The sequence below is a fragment of the Macaca thibetana genome, chromosome 9, assembly GCF_024542745.1.
Source record: "Macaca thibetana thibetana isolate TM-01 chromosome 9, ASM2454274v1, whole genome shotgun sequence".
Lineage (NCBI taxonomy): Eukaryota > Metazoa > Chordata > Mammalia > Primates > Cercopithecidae > Macaca > Macaca thibetana.
In genome coordinates, this window is record NC_065586.1 from 44,144,743 (window position 1) to 44,158,744 (window position 14,002).

The 14,002-nt window shown below is 48.5% G+C and overlaps 1 protein-coding gene across 9 annotated transcripts in view; it reads right to left on the reverse strand.

Annotated features, from left to right (window-relative positions):
• The window catches only part of WDFY4 (WDFY family member 4), a 295,757-nt gene that overhangs the window by 16,354 nt on the left and 265,401 nt on the right, over positions 1-14,002 (reverse strand). For all 9 annotated transcript variants that reach the window (XM_050805477.1, XM_050805483.1, XM_050805485.1 and 6 more), the window contains 3 exons: positions 8,995-9,148; positions 6,413-6,504; positions 2,210-2,422 (listed from right to left, as the gene is read on the reverse strand). In XM_050805477.1, coding sequence (XP_050661434.1) covers positions 2,210-2,422; positions 6,413-6,504; positions 8,995-9,148 — 459 coding nt within the window. The remainder of the gene's footprint in view (positions 1-2,209; positions 2,423-6,412; positions 6,505-8,994; positions 9,149-14,002) is intronic.

Sequence of the window (14,002 nt, forward strand, 5' to 3'; positions counted from 1 at the left end):
AGAGCTGAACATGAACAGAACCTCTGGTCCAGCCCTCAGACACTGCAGGTGAGGGGCCTGGGGCTCAGAGAGGGAGAGCTACTTTTTCAAGGTCATAAAGGCAGCCCTTCTGCCTGCCAAATCTCTCCTTTCCCAAGCTGCTTGGGAAAAGACTGGCCTCACTGAAGAGCCCCTGGTCCCCGGAAGAACTGTCTCTCAATCATGAGGCCAGAGTGACTCTCTTCCTTCCCTAGATCATGTGGCTTCCTTCATTGACTCAACCTATTTCTCATAGTTTTCATCCTTCCCTCACAAACTCTCTGCAGGCTCATTAATCTAAGCATCAACACAATTCTTTAACAGCATCCATTCAAATATTCCAAAGAACACGGGCAAATCCCATCAGCGGCATCTTTCTTATTTTTCTCCAATCTCTGCCATCAGATTGTGCCTAATGCCAAATTTTCTGCATAACTGAGCCAAGCCCTGAGCATGAGCCATGCTGTCTGGCTGAGTCCTTACTGCTGGACCAGGGTGTGCAGCTATGGCCAGATCCAGCTCTGTACCCTGCAGTCCCTCCCGGACTGCACCCCTGCTGGGCTGCTCTTTCCAGCCAGCAGCACATTCCTGCAAGTCATCCACCAGGCACACATTGGAGGGAGAAGAAGTGGACATTGGTCCGGGCTGTGGACATGGGCAGAGTTGGGGCTTCAGTTCGATGGGCAGCTGGGGGGGCATGGGGGGGGGTCTCAGAGCAACCTCAGCTCAGTTACAGTCCTGGATCAAATGCTAACCTATTTAGAAAAACTGGTCGGGCAATCAATGCAAACAGAAATCAGAATGATGAGTTTTCAATGAGTGTTTAATAATGAGCACTCTTCCTCACTCAAGGTGACTGGGAGTAGCGGACACACCTCTGTTAGGAGTGGCATGGGGCCTGAGTGCTGCAATCTTGTCTTTAGACTGGGACACTTGGGATTCTCATTCTGATGGCTACTTTAGAAATACTTGTCAAAGCTCATATGACACATTGTTGAGTAGTCAGAATCTGAAGTTGTGTGTACTCCGTAACTACACTGATGGGAAAAGATCTGTGCTGTGGACAAGGGCTGTGAGTACATGAGGCAGGACATGGCTGGATGGTGGTGGCTACTACTTTGAATTATTTTCTTGCTTTGTATTATTATATCTTTTTTAAATTCAGGAAATGAAACCATTAGGCTAACAGGCTTCTTTCCCGAAATTCTTTCCTTCCTACAAAGCCTCCCAGCAAACCCACACTGGATGTGCCATCCAATCTCCAAGTCAACCTCACACCCTCCTCACATTCCCTTTACCTGGGAGCTGAGCAAATCTCAGCATGTCATGTGAGACCAGACAGAAAGATGTTAGTTTAGCACTAACTGCAAAAGGAGCCCTCTCCCTACCCCGAGTCCTCATGGTTGCACATGGGGAAGGCTGGAACAAAACATCTCCACACAGAACCACAGTTCAAGGATCAACAGGGCCAGAATCAATTAAATAACCACCTAACTTGTGCTTTCATCAGTATGTCAACAGGGGAATGCACAACCTCATATTGCTAAGTGACTATCTTGCCAGGAGACAGAGCCAGCAGAACAGAAGGTCCAGGTGAGACTTCGCAATTTCACCTGAGGCCTGGCAGGTAGAAGGCAGATGCTCTCACACTGGCAACAACATGTGTTAGGACCACAGCTCTACCTCTGTTGACTGCTATTAGTGTAATTCTAGGCAAGGTATTTATTTAGCCTCTCTGAGCCTCATTTTCCTGGTCCATAAAAGAATACTCTATACCCAGAGCTTACAAGAGATTTCAATGACATAATCACACTAATAGCTAACATTTGTTAAGTGCTGGTCATATTTCAGACACTTTCAAACACTTGCTATGTCTTAAGTCATTGGATACAACAAACCTGCAGGGTAGATATGAACACAAGTAATTAGTTACCACATATCTATTGTAGTGTCTAAAATCAGATCAGTCACAGATAAACACCAGCTTTCACCAGTTTCACTAATGATGTCATCATCTGCATCAACATCAGGTGGTAACTGAGGGTTAAGCCTGATATTGAAAGCACAGGAAGATGTTGGGGGACCATTTCACTTCTTCAGCCCTCTCCTTCACTCTTACCCCAGGAGAGAATGTCCTCACACTGCACACACTCTTTTGAGAAAGCAAGGCAAATGACAAGGCATGTTGTACCTGTTTGGGCACCTGTCCAAAGTTGCTGACAAACCCCAGGATGGTGCTCTTGATGAGGGGGTCAGTGATGCTGCTGAGGTCCACTCTGTCACCGTAGAAATAGGGGTGGAAGATATTAACAGCGTCCACTGCGGCTGGACCCTGCTGCTTGTACCCGAAAATAAGGTCTATCCAATGGTGGAGGTTGGCACTGACAAAGTCACTTTCCAGGGCCTGAAACAAAAACCCAAAGAGCATTAAAACCCAGGCCACTCATGGACTCATGCACTCTCTGCAAGGGGCATGTGCTTCAGGGTGTTGGCCCTGCACAGAGGAGATAATTGATGAGCCCCTGGGCTTGATAAGCGCAAAGCGGCAGGATGAGCCAGCCACCTGAGGGCCACCCTAGTCCTGCCTCCAGCCAGCAGCAAACCAGATTTGATTGTTTTCACCACCCCAGCTCAACCATGTCATAAAACAACCATGGTGTCCACAGTATCTATGAGGTGCAGGCCTGGGAAAGACATCTAAATGGAAGAGACAAGGCTGAAAATAAAGTATTGGGGTCTTGCTGAGATGTGACATATGAAACAGGGAGAGCTGGTTCTGATCAGAGAATGTCAGAAGGTTGAGGCTAAGTGCAGTGATCAGGAGAGCATGCTCTGGAGGACAGGGGGTGTGGGTGCTGCCATGTACACATTCCTTAACATCTCTGTTCCTTGGTTTCTTCATCTGTAAGATGAACAATTGTACCTTCTTAGCTGGTTCATGTAAGAATTAAGTTGTGTTCACGGTTGACACACAGAGAGCTCCAGGAGTTAGGAGATTTCACTGAGCACATACGGTGCCAGGTACCAGCTGTTTCACAGGTGTTGTTTCCTCCTATGAACACCGCCTTTGGTGGCAGGTATAATTAACTCACTTCTAGGACAGGCTCATGTGATCCTAACACTCCAGCCGCCAGTTTTCATTCCTCAGAACCCCACAGGGGGCATCCAGTCTCACTGAGCAGATCCCACTTCATTCAGGTACTGGGAAATTCTGGACGTGGGTGTGGGCATCTTCTAAATCATCCCTGGCACAGAAATGATAGAACCTGCTTCTGAGGTGCAGCTTAGCGCCCAGGAATGTGAACTTCCTTCACTGGGGCAGCTGTGTCTAGCTGGGGGCATGCAGCAGGCAAGGAGTTTCTCACCCATGCTGTCACAGACCTGAGGAATATTCTGTCCATGCTCAGGCTCACTGTCCCCAGATGGGAGGACAGGAGACATTCTCAACTCAAACACGGAGCCTGGATCTGAGTTTACAACCTTTAAATGAGAAGTAAACCTCACCCCGTTCAGGACCACAGCTCCCACTGGAAGTCAACAACATCTGCCCCTCATGAAAGGTGACATCCAACAGGAAACAAAGAATTTAGCATAAGAGCCAAGCATGCTGGATCTTTCATGCATACAGTCCAGATGGGTGGCACTGGCTCAGAATGGGGGACCCAGGTTGGCAATAATTCTCATCAGGTGCCACACATGAGCAAGAGAAAGTATGGCCCAGTGTCTGGATATCACAGTCTATCGGAGAGGTGGCACCTGTCTCTACTGAATAGAACCCAGCTTCAGGGCTAGGTCCCCAGAGCCTCAAGATGTTCATTCGGGATTGTCTGGGCTCCCCTTATTGGTCCTCTGGGAGGACAAGCTGCCCTGCACACCTGGATCTGGAGAAGCCAGGTCACCTGTGCTAAGTTAGCTTTTCTGAGGTCTATGATTAAAGTGGCATTGAGGGCAAGAAGGCCACTCTTGAGTCATGTCATACGAGGGGCAATGAAAGGTATGGCTCTCCCAAGCCTACCACCTGACTTGGGGCATACTTCATGGCCTTCTGGAGATGTTTGCATGAAAGCATTTGTTGGTGTTTGCCACAGAACCACTAAAGGCATAGCCGGGTGAGGGCAGATCATAGGCCAGGACAGCTGACCCTTTTGCTGGCCCTTCTTCCTACCTCTTGCTAACCAACACATATCCCACATCCTCAAGCTCTTCCCAAATATTCCTCCACCTCCTTTCCTTAGATGAAGCCTGGCTTTCCCCAGGGCCACCAGTTCCCCTTCAGCAAGTTCAAGTGGTGGCCACTTGCTGGACACAACCCATACGTCTGGGGCCAGGACATGGGGCTGGTGTCTCCTCAGTCCTTATTGCCACCTCCAGAGTATTGGTCCTCTGTCCTCTTGTAAAAAAAATCACAAAACATCTGCTTCTCTGTGCTGCATGAGATCTAGCTTTACCCACTCCTCATCCTCACTGCTGTCTTCCAACAACTTCTCTCTGTTCTCCTCATTCATCAAACATGGTGATTCCTGGCCATATTTTCCCTGCTTCTCCATGATCTGCCATCATCCTCAGTGACTGCGATCTCTGGCCTCTTGGTTCCTTGAGCTCCACATCTCCAAAGACTTTTGCCTTCATTCCACCTAAAGTCACCATTCCCACGGCCACACCTTAACCCATGTCAGTATCCATAACTGTCTCATCTTCTAAAGCACTCATTCAAACATCCACTTGGTGAAAGTCACGTCCTCCTCACCTTGCTGGATGTTTAAGTACTTCCTAAGGCTCTTCTACCTTGTCACAACCTCAGGTCCCCTTGTCCCTTTTCTTCTTTGCAGTATATCAGCACCCACCTGTCTTTGACTACACCTTTATCCAGCTTAGATGTAGTGGCCCATCATTCCAGTAACACTCTGGTCAACTGAATCATGTGTACCTCTGTCTTTTATTAGACTATGGCTGCTGCTGCCCACAGGTTACATTCATCTCTGGCCCAAGTACTCAAGACAGTGGGCTCTGAGAGGGATGACTCTTATCACTGAGTTTCCAGAGGCAAGAATAAAACAAGAAGAACTTTCTCTTTGCAGAAAAGGACAGGAAAAGGCATAGGTTTGTTGCCACTAGTCAGACCTGCCTCCGGTTATTTTTACTTTTTAGGTGTAATTTACATAGAATAAAACTTGCCCTTTTAAAATGCCCAGTTCAAAGTGTTCTTGTAAATTCATGCAGTCATGTAACCATCACCACAGTAAAGAAATAGAACATTTCCTTTGGTTCAAAAAGTCCCCCTGTGTGTTCGTTTGTGGTCACTCTCCTACTTCAGAGCTTAGGAACCACTAATTTGTTTTCTGTCCCTATAGTTTGCCTCTAAGTGTCACATTTCATGCCTGCATATAAAAATCACATGATATGTAGCCCTGGGTTATGGCTTCTTTCACGTAGGATAATGCATTAAAACTCATCCATGTTGTTCTGTGTAAACTGATTCAGTAAATCTGCTCCTTTTTACTGCTGAGTAGCATTCTGTTGTGTGTGCATGGACATACAATTTGTTTATCCATTTAGCAGCTGATGGACATTTGCTTTTTTGACTAGTTTGAATAAACCTGGTAAAGATTCATGCACAAGTTTTTGTGTGGACGTGCTTTCAATTTTCAAGTGAAAATGCTGGGTGATATGGCAAATGCACCTGCAAATTTGTAAAAAAACTACCAAGCTTTTGTACAAAGTGGGTGTACCATTTTGCTTTTCCCACCATTGATGTCTCACACATTCTAGTTGCTCCACATTTTCATCAACTATTGGTTTCGCTGGTCTTTTCAATTTTAGCCACTCCCGTGGGTATGTCACAGCATCTCATCTCATGGTGGTTTTAATTTATTTCTCCCTGGTGACCAATGATGCTGAACATCTTTCATGTGCTTAGACTAACCTAGAAATTTGATTCACCTTGTGTCCCTAATGACCTCTGGTCTCTACCCATGTCCAGTTTTTTGGGTGATAAGCCAAGTTCTCCCCAGTCCTGGAAAATCTTTGGCCAGTGGGAGCCCCTGGGAGACTCCAAACCCTCTCTGAACTATGCCGAGCAGTAAGGCCCAGGGAGTGGACATTCTTGTAGGGCTGGCTGAGGACACTGACCTGCCCTCCAGGGCACTAAGCTCACTTCCTCCAGTGAAACCCTCACCAAGCTGACACCTGGGCAGGGTCTAATGGAGCTCCTGAAACAGCCCAGAGCCCAAGCCTTTCCTTGCCAACCCAAGGCATACACTCCACCCCTTCTCTAGGTTTTCCAGACATAAGCCTCACAGTGCTGGTGGCCCTCCACTTGGACAGAAAGCCTTGGTGGAACTTGAGGGGATGTTGAGGTCCCCAGCAGGATACCAGGGATCCTGGCCTGACTCACCTTTCTGTGCAGGCTGATGAATTTCCGAGGGTCCCCATCAGCCCAGGGAGGGAGCTGCACGTCTCCTAGCGCAGTCCCGTCCTGCATGCAGCCTGCATGGGATGAGAAGCAGCAGAGATTTGGGTAACTGGGGACTCAAACCAGGCTAGGAACTGGCGGATGTAAAATACATGCTGCCTAGGATCGCTGATTTTGTGTAGGTCAGAACGTGAGTTATGTTCTCTGCGGACCATGCTGCTTTCAACCTTCTCTGCCTGGAATGACCCCTCAGCATGGCCTCTAGACCTTCGCCTCCTCCAGGAGGTCCTCCTTGCTTCCCAGACAACGCTAGTGCTTGCTTTACAAGTTGTCTGAAATGATTTCAGTGTCATCATTGTGGTACATCTTTCTCTCCACTGTACCGTGCCTTTCTTCTGGGTGCTTTTTACACAGCATTAAACAATCAGGAGACACAGTGATAGTGGTGCAAGCTGGCAAATTCTAAGCATCTGAGTCCATGCCAGGAGCTAGGCTAGGCCCTGGCCACACATCACCTCACTGAATCTTCATTCTAACTCGATAATTTATGCATATTCTCTCCATTTTTAAGAAGAGAACAGCAAGGTTTTTAGACAAATTCCCCTGACAGTAGAAAGAGGAGGCTGGACTTGACCCAAGTCTCCCTCCTCTCCATTAGCTGCCCAACCTTGCACAAGCCACTTCACTTCTTTGAGATTCATTTTCCACCTGTAAAATTTAAGGTGATGACAGGAATTATCTCATAGGGCTGGCATAATGATTAAAGGAGAAAATACATATCACATGCTTAGAACGATGTCAGGCATATGATGGGTACTCCATAAACATGAGCTACAGTCTTGCTTGACCTCCTCAGAGCCTGCAAGAAGCAGCTGGATAAAAGCTCCCCTGCTCTCTCTGGGCTACAGAGCTGTCTGGCCTGGCCCTTCTCATCACTCGTCTCAGCCTGCCACCTCCTCAACAGGTCCTTCCTGAGGACCAGAGAAACCCAGGTCTTGCTGAGTCATCCTCAAAGCATTTTCCTACCTATTTTCCTCATAGGACTTCTCAGCATCCAACAATGTTTCACTTACAATATAGAAATTGTCTATATTTTCTCTTCCCTTTTTCCTACCCTCACACAGAATGTAAGCATCTTCAGGGTATGCCATCCCAGGAGACTCAACTAAATCCCCAGTGCCAAAAAAAAAAAAAAAAAAAAAAAAAAAAAAAAAAAAAAAAAAAAAGGTCCCTGTATACAGTAGGTGCTCAATAACCACTTGTTCTCCTGACTTCTCTGAGGACATTTGCTCTCTTGGCCTCCATTGCTGGTAGGAGCCATCGTTTCTGCAGCTGAGCCCATCATGCCTCCTGCAGAAGAGTCTGGCTTCATTTCCAAGGCAGAGTGGGTACTCCGGTCAGTGCTCTAACCCCAGGCTGGTCAGCCGTCTCCTCCTGGCTGCCACCCTCCCTGAGTGACTCCTCTGTGGGACTCCTCACGCTTTGGGGGATCCATCCTTTGTATTGTTCACTTCTCACCCCTGACGCATGTAAGGTGTCTAACGATTTGAACACCACCAAGGTCCCCAGGTTCCACAGGTCAGACTCATGGGGCCTGGCTCACTGTCTGGCCTGCTCCTCATGGATGTGGGCTGCATATCTAAGGCTGAAAACCCCTGCACAAGGTTTTGCAAGGACTAATCTCCTCCTCTATACTCTGTGCTGGGGCTGCATCTGGCCTGGCTCAGGTGCATGCCCTTATGTGCTGTCCGGAGGCAGAAGGAGAACACTGAAGAAGGGGAGCTCTAGAGCCTGAGGTATGCATTGCTGATGGCTCATGCATGTTGTCTGCAGAAGATGATTCCCAGCCACGCCGGCATCCACAGCTGCCCACACCCTGCCCAGGCTGTGACCACTCATCTACTCCGCAAATTACCCTGACTCAGCCTCCCAACTGCTTGCAGTGGAGGCTCCAAGACGTACACACAGTCCCCAAGGGACCTGCCCACCAGGGCCTCCTGGATTGTTTGTTCCACCTCTGTAGCAGCAAGAAGCCCTGCTGCATCCTAGGCTGGGGCCTGCAGTTCAGGAAGGAGCTGCCATAAGTGCCCGTCCAGCTGCCCTGGGATCCCACCCAGCAGTCTACCCCAGGAGATCCAGCATCTCTGGGTCCTGCCCTTGTAGTCCACATGAACCCATTTGTGGGACATGGAGGAAATGGGACTGGTCGGGGGCAGGAGCTTATCCAAGGTCTTGAGGCAGCAGGGCAGTGCCAGACCTGGGCTACACAGAAGAGCCCTTGGTCTCAGCCACGGCCTCACTGCCAATTGAGGCCTGGGACCATCGGAGGAAAGGTCACGGGTGGGGTAGTGGCTCAGCGCTGTCCTGGCAGCCTGGGGCCAGCGCCCTTCCTCAGCAACCACCTTTCCTTCTGGGCACTGCTGCCCAGTGGAGACCTCACCCGAAGTGCATGTGTCCTGGGGAGGGCCTAGCAAAGGTCCAGATGACGTTGGTCATCACCCAGGGGCTGTGGGAAAGAGCACCCTGCAACACCACTCACCCAGCCTCACCAGGCCTCCACTCACCAAACTCCACCCCATTGCAGTTGGTTAAGAACTCAGGCAGGTAGAAGAACTCTGGGGTCAGCTCCCTGACGTCACTCATGTTCTCTCTGGAGGCCGACTCCCACGTGCTCTTCACACTGTGGAACATTCTGTCTGCCACGTCGAAGCCTCCACCCTGGGGGAAATGGAACCAACATGACCAGCTGCTCACTGGCACCCTCCTGCTGGCCAGGCACCATCCATTCTGCCTTGGAGGCACAGGTTCCACCATTAGCACCTCTCATTCACTCTCCCCACACACGTGTACCCGTCAGCCCAGATGTGTGTGCCGTGGTTCTCCAGCCACCGATTCCTTCATTACTCTCTGGAACCTTGCTCCAGAGCTTCAAGGCAGAATGCATGATCCGTGGTAATCAATCCATGTTTCCCTGCCATGGAAATCTCAGTTCATATCAGAAACAGGAAAACCACATCTGAGCATTTCCAAGACTGCAGAGGGCCAGCTCTGAATTAGGTGCTCCACACGAGGCAGCAAGAGTGCAGTGACTGGGACTCGGCTCCTGGGAGGCTCATGGTCGAGTGCCACAGGCGGGAAATAAAGAACCAACCATAGGACAAAGAAGTGGGTGAATATTCTATGTGGGAGGTCAGCAGGAGTTTCCTGGAGTGTCGCCCCAGAAGTGAGTTTGGAAGCCTGCTGATGGGGAAGATGGCAGTGTTCTGAGCAGAGGACAAGGCTTGGGTTAGCAGCAGGGGTGGGAGGAGAGCAAGAAGCAGAGGAGGAAGGAGGAGGGAGGAGAACTCGCTAGGGCAGGGCCCTGGTGACATCCAACACACAGCTTATGGCATTTGGTGGGGGCGAGAGGTAGGTAGGAAGGAGACTCTGGGACCAAGGGTCTTGGCTTTGATAAGAGAGAATGGATCTGAGGGTGGAGAGATGGAGAAATTTTAGGTTCAAGGGGCAGGAGGCTGGTCCCCAAAGGACACGATATCCACAGCCTCTGCCAGGACCAGTCCTGGTCCCAAGGCCCATGGCCACAGGTGGCCTGGTACGGCCCCAGACCTGGCTGTCGAGGTTGGGCCATGTAAGAATTCAGGCATATTCTTTCCCTAGATGCCCTGATTCTCTCATCTGAATTGTCAAACTCTTCAGCTGATGGTACCCTTATTCACCACGTGGTCTTGGGGGTTGGGAGGAGGCAGAGAGGTGCCTCCCTCCAGGTCCTGGTTGGAGAAATGAAGGCGCTGGGGGCTGGAGGGACTTCAGGAGACAGTTTCTGAAATTGGGCCTTGGGTCTATGTAAGTTGTGGGATATCCTTCTGCCTAGGATTCAATAGTTCACTTGTCCCCATCAAGGCTGGGCCTTTGTATAACAAAAACTTGTCCTCCTTCTGCCATCTTCTACAAAGCACACATGTGGAACAAGGGGCAGGACCACAGCAAAGCCTACTCTATGCCCGTCACTCCCTTCCCTGCTCAGAGGGCTGAGGGTCTCCATCTGTATTTACCCAAGGAAGCCTTGGGGGCAGCTGCAGGGGTGGATGGAGGTGAAAAAGGGCAGGCGCCTTCTCTTGGCATGCCTGGTCCATGCTCAGATGCTCTCTCCTAATCCTCACAGTAGCTGCATGAGGAAGGAATTGGTGTTTCCATTTTGCAGACCAGAAAACGGAGGCTCCTCAAAGTGCACTGATTTTTCCCAAGGCAGTGAATGGCAGAACTGGGGCAAACCCATGGATGCAACTCCACAGGGCATGCTTTGTCCCATGCCAGATTCCTGGGGGAATCCCTGGACCTGGGACCAACTTGATCCACTACGTGTGGGCCAAGGGGGAACTCAGCTCTTTCTGAGAGGGGGGAACCTACCACACACCCAAGGTGGCCACACCTGGACATCTTGAGGGTCATGGTCTGGCTGGTCCATTTACTGAGTCAGACTTGATCAAGTGAGATCTGTGGGTCATTCCCCACACAGGGACAGGGACACTGACTCAAGCAAACAGTGCATGGGCAGCTTTAAACATGTGGCTTTTCCCCAAGGTCGCTTTGCTCTCGGTTGAAATTAGGGAATGACGTCCACCATCAAATTTAAATTGGAATGGAAATAAAATGGGGGTGGGGTGTCGAAATAAATCTTCACCTAATGAGTCACTCATTGAAATGTATTAGGAGCATTGTGTATTTAATCTGCAGCCCAAGCCTTACATCTGCGGGAGATTGATGCCTTTTCCTCGTCCCGTTTCCCTTTTGCAGCTTTTATGAGTGCTGATGGTAGTCTCCTGAGAAACAATATGATTTGGTAATAAAAAGATTACCTGTATTAAATAAAAATAATATATACATACGAAATATTGTTAGTGCTACAAATCTGGTTAAAGATATTACCACAAAGAAAACTGTTATTTTTTTCACAGCTGTCTAATGCATTTTAGCAAAAGTAATATCTTTAAAACTTAAGCCTGTATTATTTATAAAGGAAGCAATAACTGATTTTCCTATTTCCTATATTAATAAATGTATTTGCATACATTTGTTTCAAAATTAATGGGTTTTCTCACTTCTGCAATACAAAAGAAAACACCAAATTCCCTAGCAGAAAAAGTGGAGTTGCTTTGTTACTTGTATCATAAGACTGTGGTTTGATGTAAACTCTGGTGGCTGCCAGCGAGGAGTCCCAGCTAGGATTAAATTCTCAGAAAGGAAGGAAGGATAAAAGAAAGAGAAGAGGAATAAATGGGGCAAGAAGGTAAGAGGCGGAGAGACCCAGTTAAGGTTTAAAGAGCACCTATTTAAGGCAAATCCAGACCCAAATGAAAGAAACCAACACAATTACATCTAGAACTTGGAAGGGAACAAAGTGATCAGAGAGGATTCATGAACCAAGAGCTGCTCTGGAATCTGTTCTGCAACAAATCTGACCTGTATCCAAACGAACTGTAAAAAATAATAGCAAGGTTATTATTGTCAACAAAGGAACAATTTCTTATTGGCAGAAGGTTTTCCCATGTGACATTTAGGCCAAAAGACAATGGAGCCAGCCAAGCCTAGAGGATTCTGAGGCAAAAGGTTACAGTTGTTGGATTTTGGGCTCAGTTAAGACATCACTCACATGTAAAGATGCAGGAACATTTTGAATATTGAAGAGTCCAGAAACAATATAATCCTAGGTACCTCTTCCCAATTAAAATCCTTTAGGAGGTGCTAAATATTGCTAAGAGATGAAGCAAAACTGAGGGCAAAATAATAGGAAAAGAAGTGGCTAGCAAGGACTATTCCTGGACATTGATCCAAGTTAAAATCAGGGGATAGTCTATAATTATGGTATGATGGTTAAAGCTGAAAAACCTGAAAAGAAATGTTCTATATTAAATGAAGTACTCCTTTCATTAGAGGACACAAAGTCTATGTACACCATTGTCCCTGGATGAGCATTTCAATCACTATTAGACATTCTTAAACTCCTCTCCAATGTGGATTCAATTCTTGACCCAAATTCACAGGAAATTCAGTAACTGCGCATGCTGAGGGACACCGAGATGCAAAGATATTTCTATAATATATGCTAGAAAGTCTATTCTTCCTTCCTGATGACACTGATCCAAATCAACCTGCTGCCACATCTGGATATGGAATTGGTTTTATCAACTAGAAAGAATATCTCACTGCAGATATTCTTTCTAGTAATTTAAAAGTACCCATGCAAACGACTCACTTACAGGACCCCACTGATATATCAGTTGATCTAACCTGCTGTCTTTAGCCCATCAAAGAGGCAGTGTGCAATGGTGGAAAGCACATTGGTTTCAGAAGCAGGCTGGCTTGGGCAGGAATTTCAGTGCCCACTTACTTGCAGGATGAACTCGAGTGAGTTTCTTAATCTCTTCAACTGCCCATGCCCTTGTCTGTGAACCTTGGATGATAGCTCTTGGTGTGAAAGCAATTGTGTGTGTGTGTGCATGTGTGTGTGTGTGTGTGTGAGAGAGAGAGAGAGAGAGAGGGAGACATATCTCATGCAGTGCAGCAGGTACATAGAAAGAGGTGTCAAATGAACCCAGTCCCTATGTCCTTTTCTCTGCACAGACTAGGATTAGAACTAGGGAGCAATCCTCGGCTTGGGCCCTGATCTCAGTGTGCCTGGGGAAGGCAACCAGGAGCTCTAAAGGAGAAGGGGATGGAAGTCATGGAAGGTAGGAGGTAGGGTACAGGGGGAAGTGAGGCGAGGCGGGATCCTCCAGTGCTGGGGACAGGGGTAGGAGGGTGGGGAATCTGAAGGACTGTGGGATGATAACAGGAAGGAGAGCCTGCACTGGCAGGGCAGCTTTTGGCAGCAACAGCACTTCAGAAGTAACGGGGCAAATGTGCGAGGGGAAAGGAAAGCTGGACCCAGCGTTCTCTGAGCCTCTGCAGGAAAAAGCCAGGCCCTGACTCGCTACTGAATAAACTAACGGTGTAGGACTCTTGTGGCATTGGGAAGCCCACGCACTGGTCCGGCTGCCTCCTTGGTCTTGCTCTCTCGGAGGACGGGATGACCCCAGAGTGGCCATTAGCTTTCCTTTCTGTAGGTCGTGGCTCTTTTCTAAATGAGTGAACCCACCAAGGCTTGCTGAAACCATGCTGCCTGCATTAGGAGGAGGAGGGTGGGCACGTAGGGGACACTCAGGTCAGCCAAAATGGCTCATACCATATCTCCTTTAGTCCTCACCACCCACCCAGCTAGGGGCTATTTTAAAGGATGAAGAAACCAAGGCTCCATTGTCCAATAATGCCAGTTAGAAAGTTGTAGAGCCAGGAGTTTATCCCAGGATTGCCTGTCCCTATTGCGTGTGCTTTTCCAACACTCCTCCTCAAGTCTGTATGATAAAAACCACACAGCGTTGGAGATCCTGAATGATTCTCCTCAAGTCACAGTTTGGGCCCTTACAGACCCCACATCCTCACGCTGTAATCAGAGGGAGGCTGGTGGTTTCTGTCTAGCCCCGCAGCCCTGGCTGCATGGGGCGGGCTGGCCCTGTGTGAGGTTTAGGGTACCAG